We start from the raw sequence: 25,485 nt of genomic DNA on the forward strand, positions 1-25,485 counted from the left end.
TTTGTCGCCAGCGGCTTTTCTTTTGTCGCACGGCTATTCTTTTGTTGCGCAGCTATTCTTTTGTCGCCTGTGGCTTTTCTTTTGTCGTGCAGCTATTCTTTTGTCGCCCGTGGATTTTCTTTTGTTGCGCAGCTATTCTTTTGTTGCGCGGCTATTCTTTTGTCGCGCGGCTATTCTTTTGTCACCCGCGGCTTTTCTTTTGTCACCCGCGGCTTTTCTTTTGTCGTGCGGCTATTCTTTTGTCACCCGCGGCTTTTCTTTTGTCGTGCGGCTATTCTTTTGTCACCCGTGGATTTTCTTTTGTTGCGCAGCTATTCTTTTGTTGCGCGGCTATTCTTTTGTCGCGCGGCTATTCTTTTGTCACCCGCGGCTTTTCTTTTGTCGCTCGGATTTTCTTTTGTCGCCCACAGCTTTTCTTTTGTCGCGCGGCTATTCTTTTGTCACCCGCTGCTTTTCTTTCGTTGCGCGGCCATTCTTTTGTCGCCTGCGGCTTCTCTTTTGTTGCCCGCGGCTATTCTTTTGAAATTTTTTCATTCATTTCACGAAACAATCCACCAATGGCAAAACAGAGAAATTTGCCGCTTGGCTGCCTGGCGAAATATTTTGCCCATCACTAGCCACAAGTAAGGCAACATTTCCTGAGCTGAGGCCATAGGAGAGATATGTTTCATAAGAATAAAGTAGAAGGAAAGGTAAAAACTAAGCAAGCTTTATCAGAAAGGTCTGTGTAACTACAGTCATAAGCACTCACAGAAATGCTGCACTGAGTCCTCTATCAAAAGAAACACAGTATTTCTTGTTTTCTTTTTTGTAAACATGATCTTTGGTATCAGACTTCCTCTTTTTTAGATCCCCTTCAGGTTTGGGGCCCAAGTCTGCTCAGTTCTCTCCTCTCTCCCTCTCCCCCCTTCTTCTGCTCCCCCTACCATAAGAATGCATAAGAACTCACTGCCCCCTCCCTTAGGAATGTGTGACCTGAGCTTCCAACAGCTATAACTGCAGCAGGAAGCTACCAAGATCAAGCTAAAATGGCAGAGGGAGCTAGGTACATATGAACCCAGTATTCCGAGCATTGAATACCCACATTTTGGAAGAGAAACACATTGTCAATACAACAATGTACATTGAAAGATTAACTCCTGCCTCAGTGAGAATCATGGTATCATTGTGACTGAATAATAGTTTTATCACAATTGTCAGTTTCAGCCAACACCTAACTGAATAAGTTCAATGGAACCATTGTGATTGGATGCCTGTGACTGTACTGCCCTTAAAGGGACACTAAACCCAACCGTAAAGCTGCCCCACTGGGCTCCCTAGTTCTCTATAGATGTTGATAAAAAACATAATTATACATAGAAACCAATTCAACAATAAATATTCTACTGACTGAAAACTTAGTTAAAGACGCAAGAGAAGTGACCAATGAGAATGCAGATTCCCAGCACTGTGTCAGGCCCCTTGCTGGTACCTTACATATAGAGATAATGATGGCATTTTTCCCGTCATTATATGGCACAGGAATCAGACATGGGGATAAAGGGACAGACTTGTTCAGTGCTGGGAAACTGTGCTGCAGGGTTTAGTGTCCCTTTAAGGGTTTAAATGCCGGGGAATTCCCTACCAGTCATTTGAACTGAAGTAGCCACTTGGATGAGTGCTAAAATGTTTCAAGAAAACTCAGAAAAGTCCAGTTGTTTTAGACTTAATTCTAGATACTGCAAATCTGAAAAATCTAACCGCCTTAGGAATATGCTAAATAATAACTATTTAATTCAGGTAGGTCAGGATCCAACCAGAAAAGATGCTCTTTTGGATGTGGTTATAACTTAAAAAACTGCATTTATCTTCAGCACTAGTGTGGATAAGCATTTAGGGAACAGTAATCATAATGTGGAGAGCAAACTCTATAACAAACTGACTAAGACACTGAAGGGGCCATTTGTAATTGCAGAGTTGCGCTCCAGCGCTTTTCCCCATACTTAGTTGCCCACTACCCCATTCTTCTAAAGTACTTGCACCAAAATATGCTCTTCTGTAACAAAGAACCAGAGACCACCCTTTTAAACTTAAGGAACAGAAGTTTTATTTGAAGCAGTACAAATGGTTCTTCAGGTCAAGAGCAGTCAGGGTGTAGAATACCCTACTTGGTGAGGTTTTGGTGGCAGATTTGTGTCTTTAAAAGGAGCTTGGATAACTTCTGTAACAAGTATAATACCCAAGACTACTGTGCGAATAGCAGTGAGAAGCCCAAAGGCTGATCAAGGCAACTAAAGTTATTTTGAAAAGAATAAAAAGCTCAGCTAGTTTTAAGCATATAAACCATTTGGCACAAAACTGAGATAATTGGATACAGAAACCACTTGGGAGTTCAGGAACCCCCATATGTTTTCAGTAAGTGATTGCTCAAACTGGAACCCCCGGTCATTATTTAATCAGCCTCCACATCTCTGATGTTAAACGTTTAACATTAAACCTGCAAACAGTCATATTTCTACTTGGACTACAGGGAAAGGGAGCATGATTATGAGGCTTTGTTTCCAAGTAAATGGGATTTTTTGTTCATCTCAGGTCTATATAATATAGTGTAACATTTGGGCAGAAATATACAGGCTAAAAGGCCCGCGCTTGAGGTGAGTATGGCAAATATCTCCACACACACAGTGTTTTTGCCTTTGGTGCTCAGATAGGCCGGGATCATTGTGATCCAAACACTGCAGAAGAGCAGCATGCTGAAAGTGATGTACTTGGCCTCATTAAAACTGTCCGGTAAGCTCCGAGCTAAAAATGCTAAAACAAAACTAACAGCTGCCAGAAGCCCCATATACCCAATAACTGAGTAAAAGCCAATAGCTGAGCCCTCATTGCACTGAATGATGATGGTTCCAGGGGAAGTGTGAATGTCCAGTTCCTGAAAGGGAGGAGAAATGGCCAACCAAGTCATGCAGATGATTATTTGAATGGATGAGCAGAACAAGACTACAGAATTGGACAGTTTGACTCCCAGCCATTTTCTCCATGAGCTCCCTGGCTTGGTGGCTTTGAAAGCAACACAAACCATGATAGTCTTGGCCAGGAGAGAAGAGACAGCTATGGAGAAGGTGATTCCAAAAGTGATGATGCGCAGCATGCAGGTTATATCCACAGGGCGACCGAGGAACAGAAACACACTGAGGAAGCTCAGCTTGATGGAGACAAGGAGGAGGAAGCTCAGGCTCCGGTTGTTGGCTCTCACTATGGGGGTGTCATGGTTGGAAATGAAGACTACCAGTATTAGCAGAGTTATGAGAAAGAAGAGAACTGAGATTGATGAAAAAATAATAGAAATCACATCATTAGTGTAGGAGAGACAATCTTCTGTTTTCACAATGCAGATAGTCCTGTTCTTATTGGGCCATTCAAGGTCTGGGCATGTAATGCAGTTCTCACTGTCTGTAAATGAGAAAAGAAATCATGGTAAAACCCTTATATAATAATATATTATGAAATACCAAAACGCGTTGATGTGGGGAATTATGTGAATCCAAATTAGACTTTTTTTTTTTAATATATTGGGAACATGGAGTTATTTAATTTGTTTGGGAAACGTACTGGAGTGCGGTGAGGGCTGGGTTCTGCTATAATGTAAGGTTGTAAGGTTTCCCAGGGAGAATTAGCTTTTGAAATAGTAGGCACGCAGGTTTCTTATGCAGACAGGAGACAGGACACAAAAATGCAGAACAAATAAGACTGTGCCTTTAATTATTTACATAAAACACATTAAGCTGGGTGCCATCTTTATATGGCATCAAAAATAAAGAACAGTGTTACTCAGAGATGACTGACTCCCTATTGCAGGGATCCCCAACCAGTCGCTCATGTTGCTCCCCAACCTTTGGATGTTGCTCCCAGGGGCCTCAAAGCAGGTTGTTATTTTAGAATTCTTGGCTTGGAGGCAAGTTTTGGTTGCATAAAAAACAGAACCTCATCCAAACAGAACCTCCTGTAGGCTGCCAGTCCACATAGGGGCTACCAAATAGCCAATCACAGCCCTTATTTGGCACCCCAGGAACTTTTTTATGCTTGTGCTGCTCACCATCACTTTTTAGTGTGGCTTAAGGATTAAAAAGGTTGGGGGTCCCTGGTCTATTGGCTCCAATGCATTTGGAGAAGAAATGCCTATTGACTACAATGCAATTGCCAAAATGCTATTTCAAAACATTTGGGGCAAATAGAAATAGGACAGTTTTGCTCATCACTACTCTCTATTATTCTCTCTCTGTGTTCACTGTTTAAATCATTTCAGAGACTCAAGCTATAATACTTGATACATTTTTAAAAATGATGTATTGTACCAGTTATATTGGAGATCTCTCCCTCTGAACACGGGACACAGTCATAGCAGCAGGACTGGGCTCGGGGCCTTGGTGCCTTCCTAAAGCCGGGGAGACAGTTGTCTGAGCATTGGGCTCTTGGGATCTAGAAATATCATAAAAATGCACAAAAATCTGGGAGAATTGTAATGCCCTGAAGGATAATATTTGTCATGGAATATAGATAAAAACAAAATAGTGAAACTATATTCACTCTATACAATACTGTATAATACTATGCAATGGTCAATAATCAGCACATACAACACATCCCATATGGCCACACTACAGCCTGACAGATATCCAGTCAAAATGAATGAAACATAACAAATGTGGGCTAAATGTCATACCTTTATTTATTGGCTAACTAAGATGATAATCAAAGCAACTTTTCAAACATTTCAATTCTTTTTCTAATTTGACCAACCAACCAAGGAGATATAAAACCCAGCATCAACCTTCAGCTTATCAAGAGAATCTGGGTGCAGATGGTTCCCAGAGAGCCTTTAAAGGGAAACTAAATCCAACTGTAAAGCTGCCCCACTTACGTTGCCCCCCCATTATCTAAAGTAGGGGCCAGACACAGCTAATAAATACATGTTTTGGGCAGCAATGATTGCATTGTATATAAATTCCTATCAGCCACTAGCTGGATTGTTTAGACGGGTGCCTGAATTGTCAAGTGATCTGCTCACCCTAATCTATAGAGGTTGAGATCAAACTTCTCAAGATAATCACCAATGAGAATTCTATTGTGCAAAAACTTTATTACAAATGGAAACGTATGCACCAATGGGAATGCGGATTCCAAACTCTATGTCAGGCACCTTGCTGTTATCTTACATAGCTACAAAGCATGGGAAATAAAATACTCTATTTAATATGTTAAAAACAGCAGTTTATACACTTAATCAGTCACTGGACAGTCTACTTATTCATAACAATATCAAACTGTTTTATGAAATATAAAAAATGATTTGAATCAGTTGCTTCAATGACTGGGCACATTCACTAAGCTTTAAAGGAGAAGGAAAGGTACAAACTCAGTGGCTTTATCAGAAAGGGAAATACAGCCATAAGCACTCACAGCTGCACTGAGTCCTCTGTCAGAAGATTAGTTGTGTCTGTAATTCCTCTGCCAGAGACACGCAGCTCTCTCCCCTCTCCTGCTCCCCCCTCCCTCAAGAATGCTAAGAACTCCCTCCCCCCCTTAGGAGTGTGGATCTGAGCCAATCAGCAGGAAGCTTCCTCATAGTCTAACTAACTGAGCATGTTCACTGGTCTAGGTGTCTGTGCAGGAGCGAGGCATTATGGGAACTTTCATTACACAGCTCAGCATTTTTTCTTCCGGTTTGGCTTCTGATCTTCTGAACGGGAGAAATATGGAGAGACTTAAGGGCACTATTGAGAGAACTGAGGGTATGCCTACAGCTTGGGATTAACTCTTTATTAGTCTTTCCTTCTCCTTTAAAGGGAAACTAAAGCCTAAAAAAGAATATGGCTAGAAATGCTTAGCTAGGTGTTTTGGGCCCTTGTACCAGCCCAAAGTCACCCAAGCTCCATAGAAATAAAGCCCCATGCCCCCGAAGATGCCCCCGAAGATGCCCCCGAAGATGCCCCCAGTAGCTTTCCATCTTTTGCATTGCCCAACTACTGCATGGGGGTGTGTGTGCATTACACACGGGGAGAGGCCAAACTGTGCCAGTAGGTGTATAGGCAGAACAACATGTACAGGGGAACCTCTGCACAAACACTATGTTCCTTCCCAGGCATGCTGATTTGCAAAGTGACTGACACTGAGCTCAGAGTTTGTGTCTCACTATTATAAACAGGCTGTGTATGGAACCCCCAGTCTGTATGGCACCCCCAAGCTGCATGGCACCCCCAGGCTGTGTATGGCACCCCCAGGCTGTGTATGGCACCCCCAGGCTGCTCGGCACCCCCAGGCTGTGTATGGCACCCCCAGTCTGCTTGGCAAACTCCTGCTTTGAAAAGTGTTTTGGTTGAGTTATAATTCTCAGCTTGGCAGAAATGGCAATGCAAGATATTTGTAGATCTATAGCATCCAGAAGCTTTTTCTTGTTTGTTTAGAAAGTACATTAGTTTTTGCTTGATTGAGGGAAGTGTGTACATGATGTGCTGTAACCCAATGTGTATAATAGGGCAGCACTAGTTTATATGTACCTGTACCCATGATGCACCTGTGTCTCTGTGCCAATGGGGTCATTTGTAGGTTCCACCTAGTTCTCTATGGAGGTTGAAGGAAAAAATATATACACAAGAGCATTGACCAATGAGAATGCTAATTAGATTCCCAGCACTATATCAGCCATTTTGATATTATCTTACATATAGAGATAATGATGGCATTTTCCCGTCATTATATGGCACAGGAATCAGACATGGGGATAAAGGGACAGACTTGTTCAGTGCTGGGAAACTGTGCTTATTGCTCCCAACTCCAATTGCAGGAACAGAGAACAGGGAGCCGGATTTACTCACATCAGCTGGGATTCTCATTGGAGGATTCTTTTGCATTTCAATGCTGCCAATGCTTGCCCTAGAGAGCTGGGAAAGTTTTATTGGGCAATATTGCTTTAACAATACAGCCCTGATGTTGCTGGACTACAGCTCCCAGCATGCCTCACCCTTCAATATATGTTACATTATTCTGGGACTTGTAGTTCAGCAACTACTGAGTAAAGTTTGGTTGAGCTGCACTGTGCAGCAGGGTTTAGTGTCCCTTTAATTGGGCAGTAAGGCTGCAGTTTCCGATCAAGCATTGTCTTGTCTCCTAAAAATGTTTTCATTTGCCGCATTTATCTCACAGAGTTTCTTGCATACAAAGGCAAATCACCCCAAATAGGAACACCTAAGGCCTACTGAACAGTTTGATGCCCAATATGCATAGATATAATAAAGTCTGCGGTGTGTATGACCCCAAAATGAAAATAGCGCATATGGATTTCTCGCCTGCCAACTCAGCTTTTGCACACAGAGCCCCCTGACAGCGTATTATGTGCCGTAACCCCCCCTAACTATACAGAGCCCCCTGTCAGGGTATTATGTGCCGTAACCCCCCCTAACTATACAGAGCCCCCTGTCAGCGTATTATGTGCCGCAACCCCCCCTAACTATACAGAGCCCCCAGTCAGCATATTATGTGCCGTAACCCCCCAACTATATAGAGCCCCCTGTCAGCGTATTATGTGCCATAACCCCCCAACTATACAGAGCCCCCTGTCAGCGTATTATGTGCCATAACCCCCCTAACTATACAGAGCCCCCTGTCAGGGTATTATGTGCCGTAACCCCCCCTAACTATACAGAGCCCCCTGTCAGCGTATTATGTGCCATAACCCCCGTAACTATACAGAGCCCCCTGTCAGCGTATTATGTGCCATAACCCCCCTAACTATACAGAGCCCCCTGTCAGCATATTATGTGCCGTAACCCCCCAACTATACAGAGCCCCCTGTCAGCGTATTATGTGCCATAACCCCCCTAACTATACAGAGCCCCCTGTCAGCATATTATGTGCCGTAACCCCCCCAACTATACAGAGCCCCCTGTCAGCGTATTATGTGCCATAACCCCCGTAACTATACAGAGCCCCCTGTCAGCATATTATGTGCCGTAACCCCCCCAACTATACAGAGCCCCCTGTCAGTGTATTATGTGCCATAACACCCCCTAACTATACAGAGCCCCCTGTCAGCGTATTATGTGCCGTAACCCCCCCAAACTATACAGAGCCCCCTGTCAGCGTATTATGTGCCTTAACCCCCCTAACTATACAGAGCCCCCTGACAGCGTATTATGTGCCGTAACCCCCCCTAACTATACAGAGCCCCCTGTCAGTGTATTATGTGCCGTATCCCCCCTAACTATACAGAGCCCCCTGTCAGCATATTATGTGCCGTAACCCCCCCTAACTATACAGAGCCCCCTGTCAGCATATTATGTGCCGTAACCCCCCCTAACTATACAGAGCCCCCTGTCAGTGTATTATGTGCCATAACCCCCCCTAACTATACAGAGCCCCCTATCAGTGTATTATGTGCCGTAACCCCCCTAACTATTCAGAGCCCCCTGTCAGTGTATTATGTGCCGTAACCCACCCTAACTATACAGAGCCCCCTGTCAGCGTATTATGTGCCGTAACACCCCCTAACTATACAGAGCCTCCTGTCAGCGTATTATGTGCCGTAAACCCCCTAACTATACAGAGCCCCCTGTCAGCATATTATGTGCCGTAACCCCCCCTAACTATACAGAGCCTCCTGTCAGCGTATTATGTGCTGTAACCCCCCTAACTATATAGAGCCCCCTGTCAGCGTATTATGTGCCGTAACCCCCCCTAACTATACAGAGCCCCCTGTCAGCGTATTATGTGCTGTAACCCCCCCTAACTATACAGAGCCCCCTGTCAGCGTATTATGTGCTGTAACCCCCTAACTATACAGAGCCCCCTGTCAGCATATTATGTGCCGTAACCCCCCTAACTATACAGAGCCCCCTGTCAGCATATTATGTGCCGTAACCCCCCCTAACTATACAGAGACCCTCAGAAAACCATATATTTTTGGAAAATACACATTCTGATGAATTCAAAATAGGAAAAGTTATTTTTCTACACCAAAGTTACACATGGCAAAGCTACGCTAAAAACAGATCAGGAACACTAATATAGGGATAAAAATGTAATAAAACAACAAAAATTGTGCAAATCAATGAAATAAAATAAGTCACACAACAGCATAATTAGTGGTCAGAATATCTGATCCAATAGTCACGCTGTCAAAATAAACAGTTTTTAGGGAAAAAACTAAATATAAAGGGATAAAATGAATAAGTTAAAAAAAAGTGTTTGTGAGTATTTGTTTATACGTGTGTGTACACATCTAAAAGTTGTGTGACAGTGTGTATATGAGTGTATATTAGTGTGCTAAAGTGTGCAAAATGTAAAAATAACTGTGCTAAATTGTGCGCTGTTTGTGTGTGTAAATGTATGTAAGTGTGTGTAGTAGTGCAAATAAAGGGCACTTACCTGTTCAAGGATCACATGGAGGGGTCCTGGAGGGTTCTTTCTGCAGAGCCTCACAGAACAGGAAGTGAGTGGGTGGCGCTGGAGGGGGGTTAGGTGCAGGACAAGCATCAGACACTATCACATCTGCTGCTTGGAGGTTGGTCCTGCGATGATTGCATCACAGGAATGACATGGCTCATTGCCCAGGGGGCTGTCATCACTCCAAACTCTCTGCAAAAAACATACTCCATATGTGCTTGGAAGCTAAAGGGCTAAAAGGGAACTGTCACCCACACATAAAAAGTTGTATATCAAAAGTCCCTTGCAATCTAAACATGAAACCCAAATTCATTTTTTTATTAAATCATCTCTACCTGTAATAAATGTATTTTAAAATCTGAGCTGGCTATCATACTGTGCCTGCCCCGTCCTTAGATATGTAATATTAATATATTTGAAAATAAAATGTTAATGTTAAAATGTTTATCGGTATAAATATCATTTTGCTTACGTCATTATTACTTGTCTTCCATTGTATTAATGATGATGTGATTTTCAGCTGCTGATCTGGGGATCCCCACGGTGAGAATTCACCGAAGAGCTTTTTCGTTAGGTAACCGTCTCTGGAAAAAATGTAATTATAGATCTGTAACCCAGAGATGTACTCCCCATGTTCATCAAATTTGAAGGTTGGTCCAGTTTGGGTTCTGTATTGATGTTTTTTTAAAAAATGATGCAACTCCTACACACAAGAATAAATCATATTAAATCACAATTCATTCCATGCAGACATGTTAAACATATAAAGACAGTAATAACTCACATTCATGTCTTATAGAGTAAATAAACTCATATTAAACAATATGGGGTGTTATTCAATCCTGCTTTGATATATTGTTTATTCTTTTTGAGTCACATGGTTTTGGGCATGTTTTGTATAAATAGCCATTGCTATAAACATTGGGGCACCCTCTGTTATCTCTGCACCTAAAGAATTATTAATGAAAGAAAAGAGGGCTCATTTATAAACACTGGGCACATTTGCCTATATGTCGTAACGCAGAGCAACCAATCAGTGCTTGGCTTTTTTAGCTAGCTGCAGGTTAAACAATGAATGCATTAGTTTGATTGGTTGCCATGGGTTACTGCCCAGTTGCAAATTTGAACAGTGTTTATAAATGAGCCCCAAGGTGTTTAGGTGTTTGTCAGAGACCTAGTCATACACAGGGCACTGTCCTAGTATTTGTGCCAATTACCTGGTACTTATAGGGGGGCTTAATGGATTTGTTGATAAACAACACGTTCATATCATGAAGAGCTCGGGACATTATATCAACTGCCAGATGCACTCGGGGAGAACTGGCTTTACCACTAAAATAGTAAAGGTCTGTGATACGCTCCAGCCCGGTGCAGTTATGAAGAGTATGCGGGGAAGTATATTCATACAAATTATTCTTATTTTGGTCTTTTGACAAACACAAATGGAACATTAGGAAGATATCTTCAACTAACTCATCATCTGGGAATTTTGATGGATGTAAATCCTCTAAAAATCTGCTCATTTCAGGAGTCCCGAGATCATAATGGTAACGTGGCACAAACACCAAACTGCAATTAAATATTTCCATAGCGTATCCAACAACAATATCATTAGTCCCCCAATTAGATGAAAGGATCAAAGTCTTTTTTTGGAGCACAAAAGGTAATACTGCCACAAACGTAATAGAAGCTGTTCCACTAAGAATAATGACACTGGTAAAGGATCCCAGAATTGTGCTTTCATGTTGATTCAAAGGAAAATCCTTTATTTTATAGATTTGTATCTTTATTGAAAACTCAATGCAGACGCCTTCCCTAGAGAGATATTTGGCCAAACTGTGAAGTTCTTCCTCCGCGCTCATATCATCAGATGTAATTATTCCAACCCAGGTCCAACCAAAATGTCTCAATAATTTACTTAAAGCAAAATAATTGGCTTCATCACTTTGTACTGTGCGGAAGAAGTACGGGAAGGTGTCTCTGTCTCTGAGCGATGGGTCTGTCGCTCCGTAACTGATCTATAGAGATGGAGAGATGGTAAAGCTCTGAGTAATAAGAAAAGTAAACAAGAAATTTTAAGAATAACACATTTCTCTTTTAACCCTTAAAATGCCAGCAATATTTGACATTTCAGTTCCCCTCAGTGCCAGACGTTTTGTAAACATTCTGTGCTCTCTCAATTTAGGGGCTTTTACTGGGGGCAGGGTTAAGTTTAGGTAGGCAAACTATATATTGTTTTTTTCAGGAGAACCTGAGCTTTCCAAATCTGCCTGCGGTTCTGTGTATTTCCACTTCTGAAACGAGATGTAGAGCTTGAAATACAAAAAAAAAGGAAAAAATGCTATTTTTCATGATATAGGGATTTATACCAGAAACATATTTTATTTTATGAACAAAAATTCAACTGATTTGGAAAGCCTCATGTCTCCTGAGCGTGCCAATACCTGATATGTATAGTTTTATTGAGATCTCTGACTTCTATAGATCAAAAACTCCCAGCAGTAAATTACTAAATTTTCAAAGCATTACAGCAGAATACGGCATACTTTACATTCCAAAGCCAAAAATCCTGGAACATTAGGTTTACCCCAGGAAACCATATATTTTTGAAAAGTACACATTCTGATGAATCCAAAATGGGTAACTATGTCTTCCAACTCCTAAGTACCAAACAGCAATGCTTTCCGGAATTTAGCAGTTTCTATAAAAAATTATGAAAATTCTAGAAAATCGCCTCAAATCTTCCACTTTCAAGCATCATATCTCCCACATAACATTAGGCACCAAGAAAACACATCCTAAGTATGAAAGCCAAGGGTCCGCTGAATGGTTTGATGCCCATTGTGCACAGGATCACCAATGTATCTGGCATTTAGAGACCCCATAAGGAAGTTAGTGCATACAAATTGCCCCAGAGATCTCTTTAGCTACTGAAAATTCAACATGTTTACTGCATTTTCTGTGGGGTAAAAACACAAAAAATACATTGACCCCCCAAAACCATATATTTTTGGAAAGTACACTTTCAGGCAAATTAAAAATTGGTACCAATATCTTTCTACTCTAAATTACAGAGTCGCAATGCTTTCCCAAAATTGCCAGTTTTGATGAAATACCTGAAAATCACATCAAATCTTCCAATTTCAAGCACCTTATCTCCCACATAACATTAGGTACCAAGAAAACACACCCTAAATATGAAAGCCAGGGGTCCGCTGAACAGTTTGATGCCCATTGTGCATAGGATCAGCACTGTATCTGGCATTTAGAGACCCCGAAAGAAGTTAGTGCATACAAAGTGTATACGCTGCAATATAAGCTACCGGCATGTGCATTATGTGGCATTAGACCCTCTAACAGTACGGAGACCTTAGAAAACGATTTTCCAAAAGTACACATTCTGACAAAACATAAATCGGTAAATACATCTTTATACTGCAAACTACCAAACTACAAAGCTATGCTAATCAGAACGGTTTTTATGACATTTCTGAAAATTGTCACAAAGCTTGCATTTTACCACATTATGTACCCCCATATTTTGTACTGTATCAACATTAAACATTCTAAATATGAACGCCAGGGGTCTACTGAACAGTTTGATGCCCTATATGCATAGATTTACCAAACTATGTGGGGTACAGGGGCACCCAAATAAAAATAGTGCATATGAATTTTCACATAAGACGCTCCGGCTCATGCAGTTTTTGCACCCGGTATGTGTATTATCTGCCATAAGACCCCCTAACAGTACGGAGACCCTAGAAAACCATATATTTTCCAAAAGTACACATTCTGACAAGACAAAATTGGGTAAATATAACTTTCTACACATAACAGCCTTAGTTTTACCAACAGCCCCTACTATCCGCATGTTCTCTGCAGAGCAAAACACAGGTTTTTCTAAACTGTAAAATGTGCAAAAGGATTCCATGATGGGGAAGGGAGGTAGGTTGACAGTTGAGTGCAGTTGATGGTACATCATCGCTAATTTCATAACATCTTTAAAGATGATTTTTTTTACCTGGGAATACCCATACATAGTCAGTATCTGGGCTATGGGTACAGTTGTCTCTGAGCTGAGATCCCCAATAAACCCAGCAATGTTTCTCTTTCCCACACAGGAGTAATTGGGAACCGGCTCCCTGGTACCAGATAATATTTGGAACACACTCCTCACAGCCTTCGTTGCATCCCCACAGGAGTCAGATATATGGTACCCCAGGGTCAGGTTGGCTGACCAGGCCAAATCCTTGTTAATTTGCTCAATGGCAAAGCGAAAATCCACCAAGTAGCGGAAAGCCTGTTCATTTGGACTGAGATAATGAAAACATCACCTTTACTTCAAAACTTATTGGCATCATTCATTTTTCATTCATTATTACCAGTTTATAAAGTGCCTGTGCTATGTTCTCTCTTTTGATTATTCTCTTTGGCTCTATATTCTCTCCTCACTGGGTCTTTAAGAAATAACACTATCTCCACTACCAACGTGTTTAGAAATGGGCACACATATTTTTTTGGTTGTTAATTTTTTGGTTGTAACTTCATTTTTTAAATTATATAAAAATGTTTCCACCTCATTTCATGTTTAAATCATTGATTCTAGTGTGGCAATTTTTTTCTGTGAGTGTGGATTTTTGTTGGTCTTTTTCATCTTATCTTATTTCAACTTTTGTCCATTACTAATCATATTCTAGTCTCTCATTACAAACAGTGGCTGGTTGCTCTGCTTACAGGGGGCTTTATTTGGTAGTAAATCTTGTTTTATTCAGCCAAAACTTGCCCCCAAGTCAGGAATTCACAAATAACTCCCTGGTTTGGGGGCACTGAGAGCAACATCCAAAGAGTTGGTGAGCAACATGTTACCCTGAGCCACTGGTTGGGAAACACTGCTCTACACAGACTCACAACTAGATGGTGAAAGTTCAAACTGTAGCTAAGATGCAACACAAAAAACAAATAAAATGGTACAATTTATGCTGAGCATCATGCCTTGTTTTTTTAAAGCTGAATTCCACCATTTTGGACTACTTAGCCAATGTAATTATTGCATGCTAAAGCAATTGTGTAACAGTCTAAAAGCCCTAAATATGCTTTGTTTGACCATAGGTACAAATGTTAATACAATTTGCCAGCACAAATGGATCCTAACACAGACCATGGTGGCCCTGACCAAGCGGACATTGAAGCGGATGCATTGAAGATGATCTGGGTAATGAGCCAAGTAAATCACAAATGAGCTCACCTACAAGCTCAAGATGTGGCTCATTGGGTTTAGTTAGAATAACAAAGAGTTCTGCAAGTCAAAAATAATAAATTTGTTGGTAAGAATGTCCCAAGAATATTCCAACCATTACTGGCCACATATGCAGGGAGGGTCCCTTACTTCCTACGATTACCCCTTTCTCTCATTTAGTGCCCATAGGAGATAGGACTTACCAAAGACAGGCGAAGCTACTGGAATTGTGCCATGGAATGGAATAATTAAACATATAGAAATATGAAGCCATCACCCCTCCAAGCAAGATGTCTCCTTCCTGCATGTATTCATATTCCCTTGCTGTTTTAATGATCTGGAGGCGACAGGCAGGATTGAGGGGCTGATCTCCAGATCTGCAGGGTCCCACACACATAAGTATCAGATAGATCAGCACTTTCACACAATAACTTGTAGCAGTGACTCCCAGCATAGCCCACCATGCAGCCAATATGCCCCTATATAATGCAGAAGCAGCAGTCAGTAGCACAGAGAGACATAGGGCCCCAGGGTTGGGCTGCATGTGTAGAACAGAGTAAGGGGCCCGGCTCATCCAACCCTCATTTTATAGAGAGCAGAGAGAATTTGCTCAGTAGAATGAATATAGGCACCGGTGCCTGGGGATATCTGGCCTTTTCTGAAACTATCAATTTAGAGTTATTTTCTAGGCTTATGACTGAAAGAAGAATTTACAGGAAAAGTCAGAACTGTAATCCTAATACCGTATATACTCGAGTATAAGCCAATCCGAATATAAGCCAAGGTGCCTAATTTTACCTAAGAAAACTGGAAAAACGTATTGACTCGAGTATAAGCCTAGGGAGGGAAATGCAGCCGCTACTGCTAAGTTTTAATAATCAAAATAAATACCAATAAAATTACATTAATTGAGGCATCAGTGGGGTATATGTTTTTCAATATTTATTTCAAAGAAAAACAGTAAACTAGCTCTGTAAGCGGAGAAGAGGGTCAACAAAAACAATATGAGTACTACCCCACGCTCATTGCAAACTGGCAGCAGACCCGGTCCCAGAGGAGATGTAAGGGGAAATAAGTATTGCTAGTGGGAGCCTAGGCCAGGGCACTGGAGGGTCTGGTTGCGGGGGGCCTAATTTGCACACAAAGGAGAGAGGGTGCTAGTCTGGAGGGACCCATGGCATCCGACTCGAGTATAAGCAGAGGGTGATTTTTTCAGCACATTTTGGGTGCTGAAAAACTAGGCTTATACTTGAGTATATACAGTATATTCTCTGTAAAGCCGAATTACTTTTTATATCATCAAGAAAGAAAAAGACATTTTGTACCAGATTCAGATGGAGCAAACTCTGCCATAAAGTGGAGCCACACAACAAACAACATGTCACATTAAAAAAGGAAGCAGATACATTAAAAAATCATGCACGGCACCCACGTTATTAATTTTTCACCATTTTGCTAATTTTTACTTAGTTTTGTGAATTTTTGGGCAAATCACTAAACAGGAGAGGTGCAGGTTGTAGCTGGAAATGATCTGGAGAGCAGAACTGCCATTAGCAGATATATAACAGCCAACCCCCCATACCCCTGCTCTCTGTCTGCTCTATTTGGGCACAGGACAACACCCTTAGTACTTACCCATACTAATTGTGCCAAGTATTGTTCTGCATTACTGTATCCCTTTCCTGGTGAGCCCTTCTAGAACCCCCACACACTATTAGAACACAATTCTAGTAAATAATGTCATATTCCTTTTCCAATCCTCCAATCATTTAGCATGTAGCATCTGCCTTACATTGCTGTTGGGCAGTAAAGCTTTCTGCCCCTTAATTTACAGATATGCCCCTGTCATGTCATGCCAGGGCAATATGTCATGTCAGCAATATTGCCCCGGCATGGCAAAGGGTTAAACCCTATCAACATCTGGTCGCAGGCTCCCACAGAGACCCTTAATTAAATATGGAACCTGGGACTGTGGGAAGGTGACAAATTCAGCAGAGTGAGCAGGCAATTCGAAGCCGCCATTTGGGGGCAGGAAGCTGGGGGCCTTTGGATTCTTTGATCTGTTGATCAAAGAAAGGCAATTGTGGACCTAAGAACAGCAGGGGGTGCAGCTATGAGAAAATATGGATTATAGACAGGGGTCCATGTCTCCTTTGCTTTAAGGTTCACATCCTCATAAATCACATATTAGTTATGGGGAGGCCCCATGCTTCCCAATAATACCAAACAGGAACTGCCAATACCCACCAGTTAGGGGGATAGTTTCTGGGGGACTGGAACAGGAGACACCCCTCCTGTTTGTTATCATTTTGATTGCCCACATATGGGTTAAAACAAGCCTATATTTTCATAATGATATTGGGTACTGGCAAGTACCAATATTATATGATAAGAAACTTGCATGAGAAGTACAACTCTCTACAGGGGGTCTACAAGGGACAAGTTCCTGGCCACTCCCTCCTCATGCATATGATAATGAGGGAGGGGCCCAGCTGGTAATAAAAAGGTAACAGACCCAGGTACTAGTAGCTCATTTTTGAGGTCCCAATCTGTTGGGGGATGGGCTCAGAATTTCCATACTCTTTAATAAGTTCTGTCCTTTGGCTCTAAAGACTCACATACCTTGTTTACATGTGAATATAGTAACTGCTTGGCTGTGTGTGTATTGAGTAGGGGGCAAGTTCTGTGTAAATACTAATTAACAAGTTGACTGCTAGCAGGAGAGTGTGCTTGTAAATTAACCCTTTGGCTGCTAGAGTGCTGTTGAATTAGTGGAAACTAACCCTAATTACAGTGAGTGTAACCATTTTGTTTGTGACAATTGGTGGCAGCGGTGGGATATTATTTTTTAATTGTTTATTAGAGCATTAGTGCTTGGATTATGTGTTTAACCCTCGCACTAAGGGACTGTAAATCCTTGTGAGGAATATACAGTCCTGAAGGACAAACACAGTGCATATTTTTTTTAAAGACATACCTGCAAAAAGTTCCCTTCTCCTTTTTCTTTCCTATCTTTTATTAGGCAATTGTCCCCTGAGATGGCACCCTACAAGAGGCAGCTGGCCAAGCTCTGTGAGCAGAGAGGGAGTCTAGTACTGCCCAGGAGGGCCAAATAATGGAGATTACCATTGGACAATACCACGCAGCAGGATGGCAGCAGTGACAGTTCCCAGAGTGGGGCAGGGTCATCCCTACAACTGGCCTTGCAACAGCTGGGCTCATCCGACCCGAACCTACAGCTGCAGCTCATTCTGCAACACCAGCAGGTGGAGGCCACAGCAGCAGACCGGGAGGCAGCGGAACACCAGGCAGAGAGGCAATTCCAGCTGGAGATGGCATGACTCCAAAAAGGTACTGCCTCACCTACTAGCAGTGAGTCCAGGGAGACAAATGGTTTTAAACCCCGTCTGGAGAATTTCCCGGTAATGGAAAAGGATGGGGATCTGGAGACTTTTCTGCGGGGGTTTGAAAAAACCTGCAGGCAATTTCAGTTACCATGTGCCCAGTGGGCAAGCTTCCTGACCCCAGGGTTTAAGGGCAAAGCTTTGGAAGTTTTTGTGGACCTTCCACCAGAATGTGATGGGGACTATGATGAGATTAAAAAGGCATTGATTCAGCACTTTTACATCACCCCGGAGATGCACCGCAAGAAATTTAGGAGTATACAGCGTTGAGCCAATGACAGCTACTCTGATGTGGTGGGTAGACTGAGGACCACCTTCCATCAGTGGGTTCATGGGCACAGTGTTTCCACTTTTGCTAAATTAGGGGACCTGATGATACTGGACTAGTTTCTGTGTATCTGTTCAGTGGAAGCAGCAAAAGTTTGTCCTAGACTGGGAGCCCAAAACAGCAGTTCAAGTGGCATATACTGTACTGCCAACAGGTTGCCATACAGGAGGGGAACTTTTCTACAGCGGTCCCCAAGCAGGAAGGAGCATCACCCAGGGGGTACTGCACAGCATGCCCAGTCCGGTGAAAAGTCCTTGTTTGGGGTATCTAGTGCCTACGTAGAGTGTGGAGCTGGCCTCCGATGTTTTTCCTGCTGACTGCCCAATAAGGAAGGAACCATACCCACCTGTGCAGCCAGTGGTAATGCTTGTGTCTGGTAATATGGAGAGGTTATCTCATTATATGCAGCCTGTAACTGTGGGGGGCAAAATAACTCAGGGACTAAGAGACTCAGGGTCCAATTTTTCTCTGGTGCGTCCAGAGATTATCAACACTGGGGACATTATTCCTGGGAAGACTTTGTCCATAAAGGGGATGGTAGGGACCACCCAAAGGTGCCTGTGGCCAAGGTGTATTTGGATTGGGGTGTGGGGAGAGGTCTAAGTGGGAGATTCCTGTCGATGTATTGTTGGGGAATGATTTGGGGAATATGCTCTCTGCTTTTGTGCCCAATGACCAGGTCTCACTAGGTCCAGCCGCACTGGAGTGTGACCACTCACCTCCATCAGTAACTGCCACCGTTAAGGTATGGAGAGATAGCTGGGAGGGAGGACTGGGAGACAAGAGAGAGTGTCAGACAGTGCCTGAACCAGCAGTGTCCCAAAGTGGGGGTAAGGGGGGAGAAGGGGAAGAGAGGTTTCCCCTAGGAGTCTCCCTGGGGCAGTCAGGTAGGTTACCTGCATTGAGGGATAACCAGCATAGGATTTTTGGTCCTGTACCCAAACTGCCTGAGGTCTTGATTGGGGGTCAGAAGATAAGCCAATCTCAGGAGTCAGTGCAGGAGTGTGGGGGACAGGTGGTTAGGACTCAGAGTAGGGTCCCAGTAGGTAGTGCCACTCAGACTGGGGTCAAGGATGGTAGCTGGGAGCCAGGTATAGCTCCAGTGCAAGAACCAGTAATGGTAGGGGGGCTGGTAGTCAGAGTCAAGGAGGGATTGATGATAGTACCAGTTACCCCTAAGGCAGCTACTAACCAGAGGGTGTGAGAACGAGGTTGGAGCAAGAGACCAGGTGCCTACGGTAAGCAGTTACAGTTTGTGGCCTAATACCCACACTGGCACCCCATGCAGTGAGGGTAAAAACAAGGATGAAGTGAACATTGTGCCTATATTTTTCCACTCCAGGGCCAGGGATCATGTGGATAAAGATCCTAAGGAAAGAGAGTTTAGGCCTGGGAGGTAAAATAATTGTTACAATTGTTCAATAACGATGAATTTTGACAATGACTCGGATTGGTACAATGGTTAATGCCTACTGGTAGTGGCAGGGTTATTATTGGCCTGTGGGGCCTTACAACCTTGCGCACTCTTGAAGGGGGAGGTGTCATGTCAGCAATATTGCCCTGGCATGGCAAAGGGTTAAACCCTATCAACATCTGGTCGCAGGCTCCCACAGAGACCCTTAATTAAATATGGAACCAGGGACTGTGGGAAGGGGACAAATTCAGCAGAGGGAGCAGACAATTCGAAGAATTGATCAAAGAAAGGCAATTGTGGACCTAAGAACAGCAGGGGGTGCAGCTATGAGAAAATATGGATTATAGAAAAGGGGCCATATCTCCTTTGCTTTAGGGGTCACATCCTCATAAATCACGTATTGGTTATGAGGGGGCCCCAGGCTTCCCAATGATACCAGTATAAGAACAATGTAGGGAGCACTCACCGAAACCAAGCCACATTCCAAAGGGTCCCGTGCTTCCATGTCCAGTATCGCCCCCGGTCCAGGTGTAATGAAATGCAGAAAAATATGTTTGATGGACGGAGCATGCCAGGACCAGTTATCAATAAAAAATATATTGTTTATTTATATCTCCATTAAAAACATCAGCTTAACGCGTTTCGTGGCAAACTGCCACTTCTTCAGAAGCTCTAATAAACAATCACCAACCATCAGTGCCAAGGTGCACTTTAACCCTCAAGGCTCCCAATGATACCAAACAGGGACTGCCTATACCCACCAGTTAGGGGGATAGTTTCTGGGGGGCTGGGACAGGAGACACCCCTCATGTTTGGTATCATTCTGATCCCCCACATATGGGTTAAAGCAAGCCCCTACTTTCATATTAATATTGGGCAAGTATCAATATTATATAACAAGAAGCTGGCACGAGAAGTTCAGCTTTCTACAGGGGGGTCATGTGATAAGTTCCTGGCCACTCCCCCCTCATGTATATGGTAATGAGGGAGCATCCCAGTTGGCAATAAAAGGGTAACAGATCCAGGTACTAGTAGCTCATTTTTGAGGTCCCAATCTGTGGGGGGGTGGGCTCAACTTTCCAAACTCTTACCTCAAGGAGGACACAAAGGATAACTCAGTAACGTACATAGGGTTTCTCTGTGTTTTATTCCCTTTTATTTTATTTACTGTTTGTATGTATATGCCTCTTTTTGTAAAATATTTTCAAATGCACTGTTTACCTTTGTAATATTAAATATAAAATTAAATAAGTTCTGTCCTTTGGCTCTAAAGACTCACGTACCTTGTTTACATGTGAATATATTAACTGCTTGGCTGTGTGTGTATTGACTAGGGGGCAAGTTCTGTGTAAATACTAATTAACTAGTTGACTGCTAGCAGGAGAGTGTGCTTGTAAATTAACTCTGTGGCTGCTAGAATGCTGTTGAATTAGTGGAAACTAACCCTAACTACAGTGAGAAAGCTTGTGTGATATATTTGTGTATTAGGTTTCTATCGCCTGTTAATGATAGATGGAGCAGTGAATAGTTAATTGGGATGGTGGGGTGTTTGGGGGTGCCTGCTGTTAGCCTAACCTGTGTGAAAGGTGACTGAGTGTTACCCCTTGTTGCCCTGTCCCTGTGTCATACGCGTCTGAGAGTGGCGTGTTCGTGACAATTGGTAGGCAGCGGTGGGATTTTATTTTTTATTTTTTTTATTAGAGCATTAGTGCTTGGATTATGTGTTTAAACCTCACACTAATGGACTGTAAATCCTTGTGAGGAATATACAGTCCTGAAGGACAAACACAGTGCATATTTTTTTAAAGACATACCTGCAAACAGTTCTCTTCCCTTCTCCTTTTTCTTTCCTATCTTTTATTTGGCAATTGTCCCCTGAGATGGCACCCTACAGGGGCAGGGCAAGGAACAGCTGGCCAGACTCTGTGAGCAGAGAGGGATAGCCGGGGCAGGCCAGACCAAGGATTGGCTGATTGCAACCCTGATTGAGAGTGACCAGGAGTCCAGTACTGCCCAGGAGGGCCAAATAATGGACATTGCCATTAGACAATACCACGCAGAGGATGGCAGCAGTGACAGTTCCCAGAGTGGGGCAGGGTCATCCCTACAACTGGCTTTGCAACAGCTGAGCTCATCTGACCCGAACCTACAGCTTCAGCTCATTCTGCAACACCAGCAGGCAGAGACCACAGCAGCCAAAGCAGCAGACCGGGAGGCAGCGGAACACCAGGCAGAGAGGCAATTCCAGCTGGAGATGGCATGACTCCAAAAAGGTACTGCCTCACCTACTAGCAGTGAGTCCAGGGAGACAAATGGTTTTAAACCCTGTCTGGAGAATTTCCCGGAAATGGAAAAGGATGGGGATCTGGAGACCTTTCTGCGGGGGTTTGAAAAAACCTGCAGGCAATTTCGGTTACCATGTGCCCAGTGGGCAAGCTTCCTGACCCCAGGGCTTAAAGGACAACTAAAGTCTAAAATTAAAAATGCTGTATTTTGTATACTAAACATAGATATAAACATTATGAACTTACTGCACAAGCCCAGAGGTTGAGAAGCCTAATTAAAGTAATGATTTATGCTTTCAAAGTTGTCCAGAGGGGGCTGCCATCTTGTTACTTTGTTAGACCATCTTCTATAAGATCTGGCTCCTGCACATGCTCAGTTTGCTTTGGGCTGCTGTTGGGAGGTGGAGCTTAGGGAACATAGTAAATTATCAAAACAACAGCACAAAGCCAGTGGCTGCATAAATATGCAAAAGAATCCTCCAATGAGAATCCCAGCTGATGTGAGTAAATCCGGCTCCCTGTTCTCTGTTCCTGCAATTGGAGTTGGGAGCAATAAGCACAGTTTCCCAGCACTGAACAAGTCTGTCCCTTTATCCCCATGTCTGATTCCTGTGCCACATAATGACGGGAAAATGGCATCATTATCTCTATATGTAAGATAATATCAAAATGGCTGATATAGTGCTGGGAATCTAATCAGCATTCTCATTGGTCAATGCTCTTGTGTATATAATTTTTCCTTCAACCTCCATAGAGAACTAGGTGGAAGCTACAAATGATCCCATTGGCACAGAGACACAGGTGCATCATGGGTACAGGTACATATAAACTAGCGCTGCCCTATTATACACATTGTATTACAGGATATCAATACAAACAAGCTTTAGCTCAGTATTTAGACATAACTACTGTGGGCCTCTTTAGGGGCATGGATCTTTATTTCTATAGAGCTTTGGTGACTTTGGGCTGGTACAGGGGCCCAAAACACATAGCTAAACATTTCTAGCCATATTCTTTTTTTAGGCTTTAGTTGTCCTTTAATATCAAAATGGCTGATATAGTGCTGGGAATCTAATTAGCATTCTCATTGGTCAATTCTCTTGCATTTATAATATTTTCTTCAACCTCTATATGTCTATGAAGATTCTCATTCATCCAGGTCATGATATACAGTATCTAGTAGAATTAAGTCTAAAACAACTGGACTTTTCTGAGTTTTTCCTGAAAACGTTTCACCACTCATCCGAGTGGCTTCTTCAGTTCAAATGACTGGTAGGGAATTCCCCGGTATTTAAACTCTTGATGGTAGTAGAGTCACAGACATCCAATCACAATGGTTCCATTGAACTTGTTCAGTTAGGTGTTAGCTGAAACTGACAGGTGTAAGAAGGTATGATCCAATCACAATGGTACCAAGATTCTCATTGATGAAGGTGTTAATCCTTCAAAGTACATGACTGGAAGTGTGAACTGTTGTGAAACTGCCGGGGTAAGGATGTCAACGCGGCCTTGTATGTTGGTGACAAGCGGTGTCTCAGGCCCCCTCCTCTGTTCAGGGATGGTTTTTCCAGGTTGGCATAAATGGCCTCTTTCACACCTCTTTCAAACCATCTGTCCTCTCGGTCCAAAATATGCACGTTACTGTCTTACACCTGTCAGTTTCAGCTAACACCTAACTGAACAAGTTCAATGGAACCATTGTGATTGGATGTCTGTGACTACTACTACTCAACCAAAGCACTTTTTAAAGCAAGAGTTTGCTGAGCAGACTGGGGGTGCCATACAGACTGGGGGTGCCGTACAGACGGGGGGGTGCCGTACAGACGGGGGGGTGCCGTACAGACTGGGGGTGCCATACAGACTGGGGGGGGTGCCATACAGACTGGGGGTGCCATACAGCCTGGGGGGGTGCCATGCAGACTGGGGGTGCCATACAGACTGGGGGTGCCATACACAGCCTGTTTATAATAGTGAGACACAAACTCTGAGCTCAGTGTCAGTCACTTTGCATATGCAAATCAGCATGCCTGGGAAGGAACATAGGGGCCGATTCACTAAAGTGCATTTTAACACGCACTATTTATAGCGTGCGTTAAAAATTTTATCGCGTCTTAAATTTCGCAGCTTTTCACACGATTCACTATAAGCATATTTGCGCTATTTTACACGCGGTATTTCATGCAATATTTTTGTCGCGATAAATAGCGTACGCGGTATTTTCCGCATGCACGCTATTTATCGCATGCGCTAATTGTCGCGACATTACGCATGCGACAATCGGCAGCATAAAACTGGCAACATTTTGCCCTGGGAGAGCACAGAGTGCTAGAGAGGTGCTGTATAAATGTTGTAAATGTATTAAAATGGGGGGGGCATTTAAGAATATTTAGCCAAATACTTAGGAGTCCGTTTGGTAAAGTGGCTTAAATTAAGTGGGAGATTTTAGACACAGAATAAATGGCAAATATGTTATGGGCACTTTATTAAACGGGGACAAATATAATATTGCAATTATTCTGGCAACAAAACATTGGATTGGCAGTTATCCCACTCGCCAGAAAATACGCTACGTACTAATTAGCGCAAGTTTTACTATTCAGCAAAATGGGCTAAAGGCAAAATTGTTGGCAGAATATTTGCAAACATTTAACCCATATAGCATATTGATGTGTTACTGATAAATGTAAGGGTGTAGGGGAAACTACATGAAAGTATAGAATACCATATCAAGGAAGGAAAAATAACGAGACATTACTCAGTTCAAAAGCAGAAAAATAAAAACTTTTAATTTAACAAATAAAAAAAATCGACAAAATATACATAGTAATGTATTTTGGCAACTAAATATTCACCGCTATAGTACTGTATATTATCCGACTAAATATTCACCACTATAGTACTGTATATTATCCGACTAAATATTTACCGCTATAGTACTGTATATTATCCGACTAAATATTCACCGCTATAGTACTGTATATTATCCGACTAAAATATTCACCGCTATAGTACTGTATATTATCCGACTAAATATTCACCGCTATAGTACTGTATATTATCCGACTAATATTTCACCGCTATAGTACTGTATATTATCCGACTAAATATTTACCGCTATAGTACTGTATATTATCCGACTAAATATTCACGCTATAGTACTGTATATTATCCGACTAAATATTCACCCCTATAGTACTGTATATTATCCGACTAAATATTCACCGCTATAGTACTGTATATTATCCGACTAAATATTTACCGCTATAGTACTGTATATTATCCGACTAAATATTCACGCTATAGTACTGTATATTATCCGACTAAATACTCACCGCTATAGTATTACTTTTCCGCTATATTACTTATTATCCGACTAAATATTCACCGCTATAGTA

General features: G+C 42.5%; 1 protein-coding gene across 1 annotated transcript in view; it reads right to left on the bottom strand.

The window, feature by feature from the left end:
• Positions 1 to 2,524: 2,524 nt before the first annotated feature.
• The window catches only part of LOC105946420 (vomeronasal type-2 receptor 26), a 31,392-nt gene continuing 8,431 nt past the window's right edge, over positions 2,525 to 25,485 (bottom strand). The window contains exons 3-7 of the mRNA XM_031895192.1: positions 13,445 to 13,736; positions 10,638 to 11,438; positions 9,893 to 10,120; positions 4,335 to 4,458; positions 2,525 to 3,432 (exon numbers count right to left, since the gene is read on the bottom strand). Of these exons, the coding sequence (XP_031751052.1) occupies positions 2,525 to 3,432; positions 4,335 to 4,458; positions 9,893 to 10,120; positions 10,638 to 11,438; positions 13,445 to 13,736 (2,353 nt within the window). The remainder of the gene's footprint in view (positions 3,433 to 4,334; positions 4,459 to 9,892; positions 10,121 to 10,637; positions 11,439 to 13,444; positions 13,737 to 25,485) is intronic.

Source organism: Xenopus tropicalis, chromosome 1 (assembly GCF_000004195.4).
Source record: "Xenopus tropicalis strain Nigerian chromosome 1, UCB_Xtro_10.0, whole genome shotgun sequence".
NCBI lineage: Eukaryota > Metazoa > Chordata > Amphibia > Anura > Pipidae > Xenopus > Xenopus tropicalis.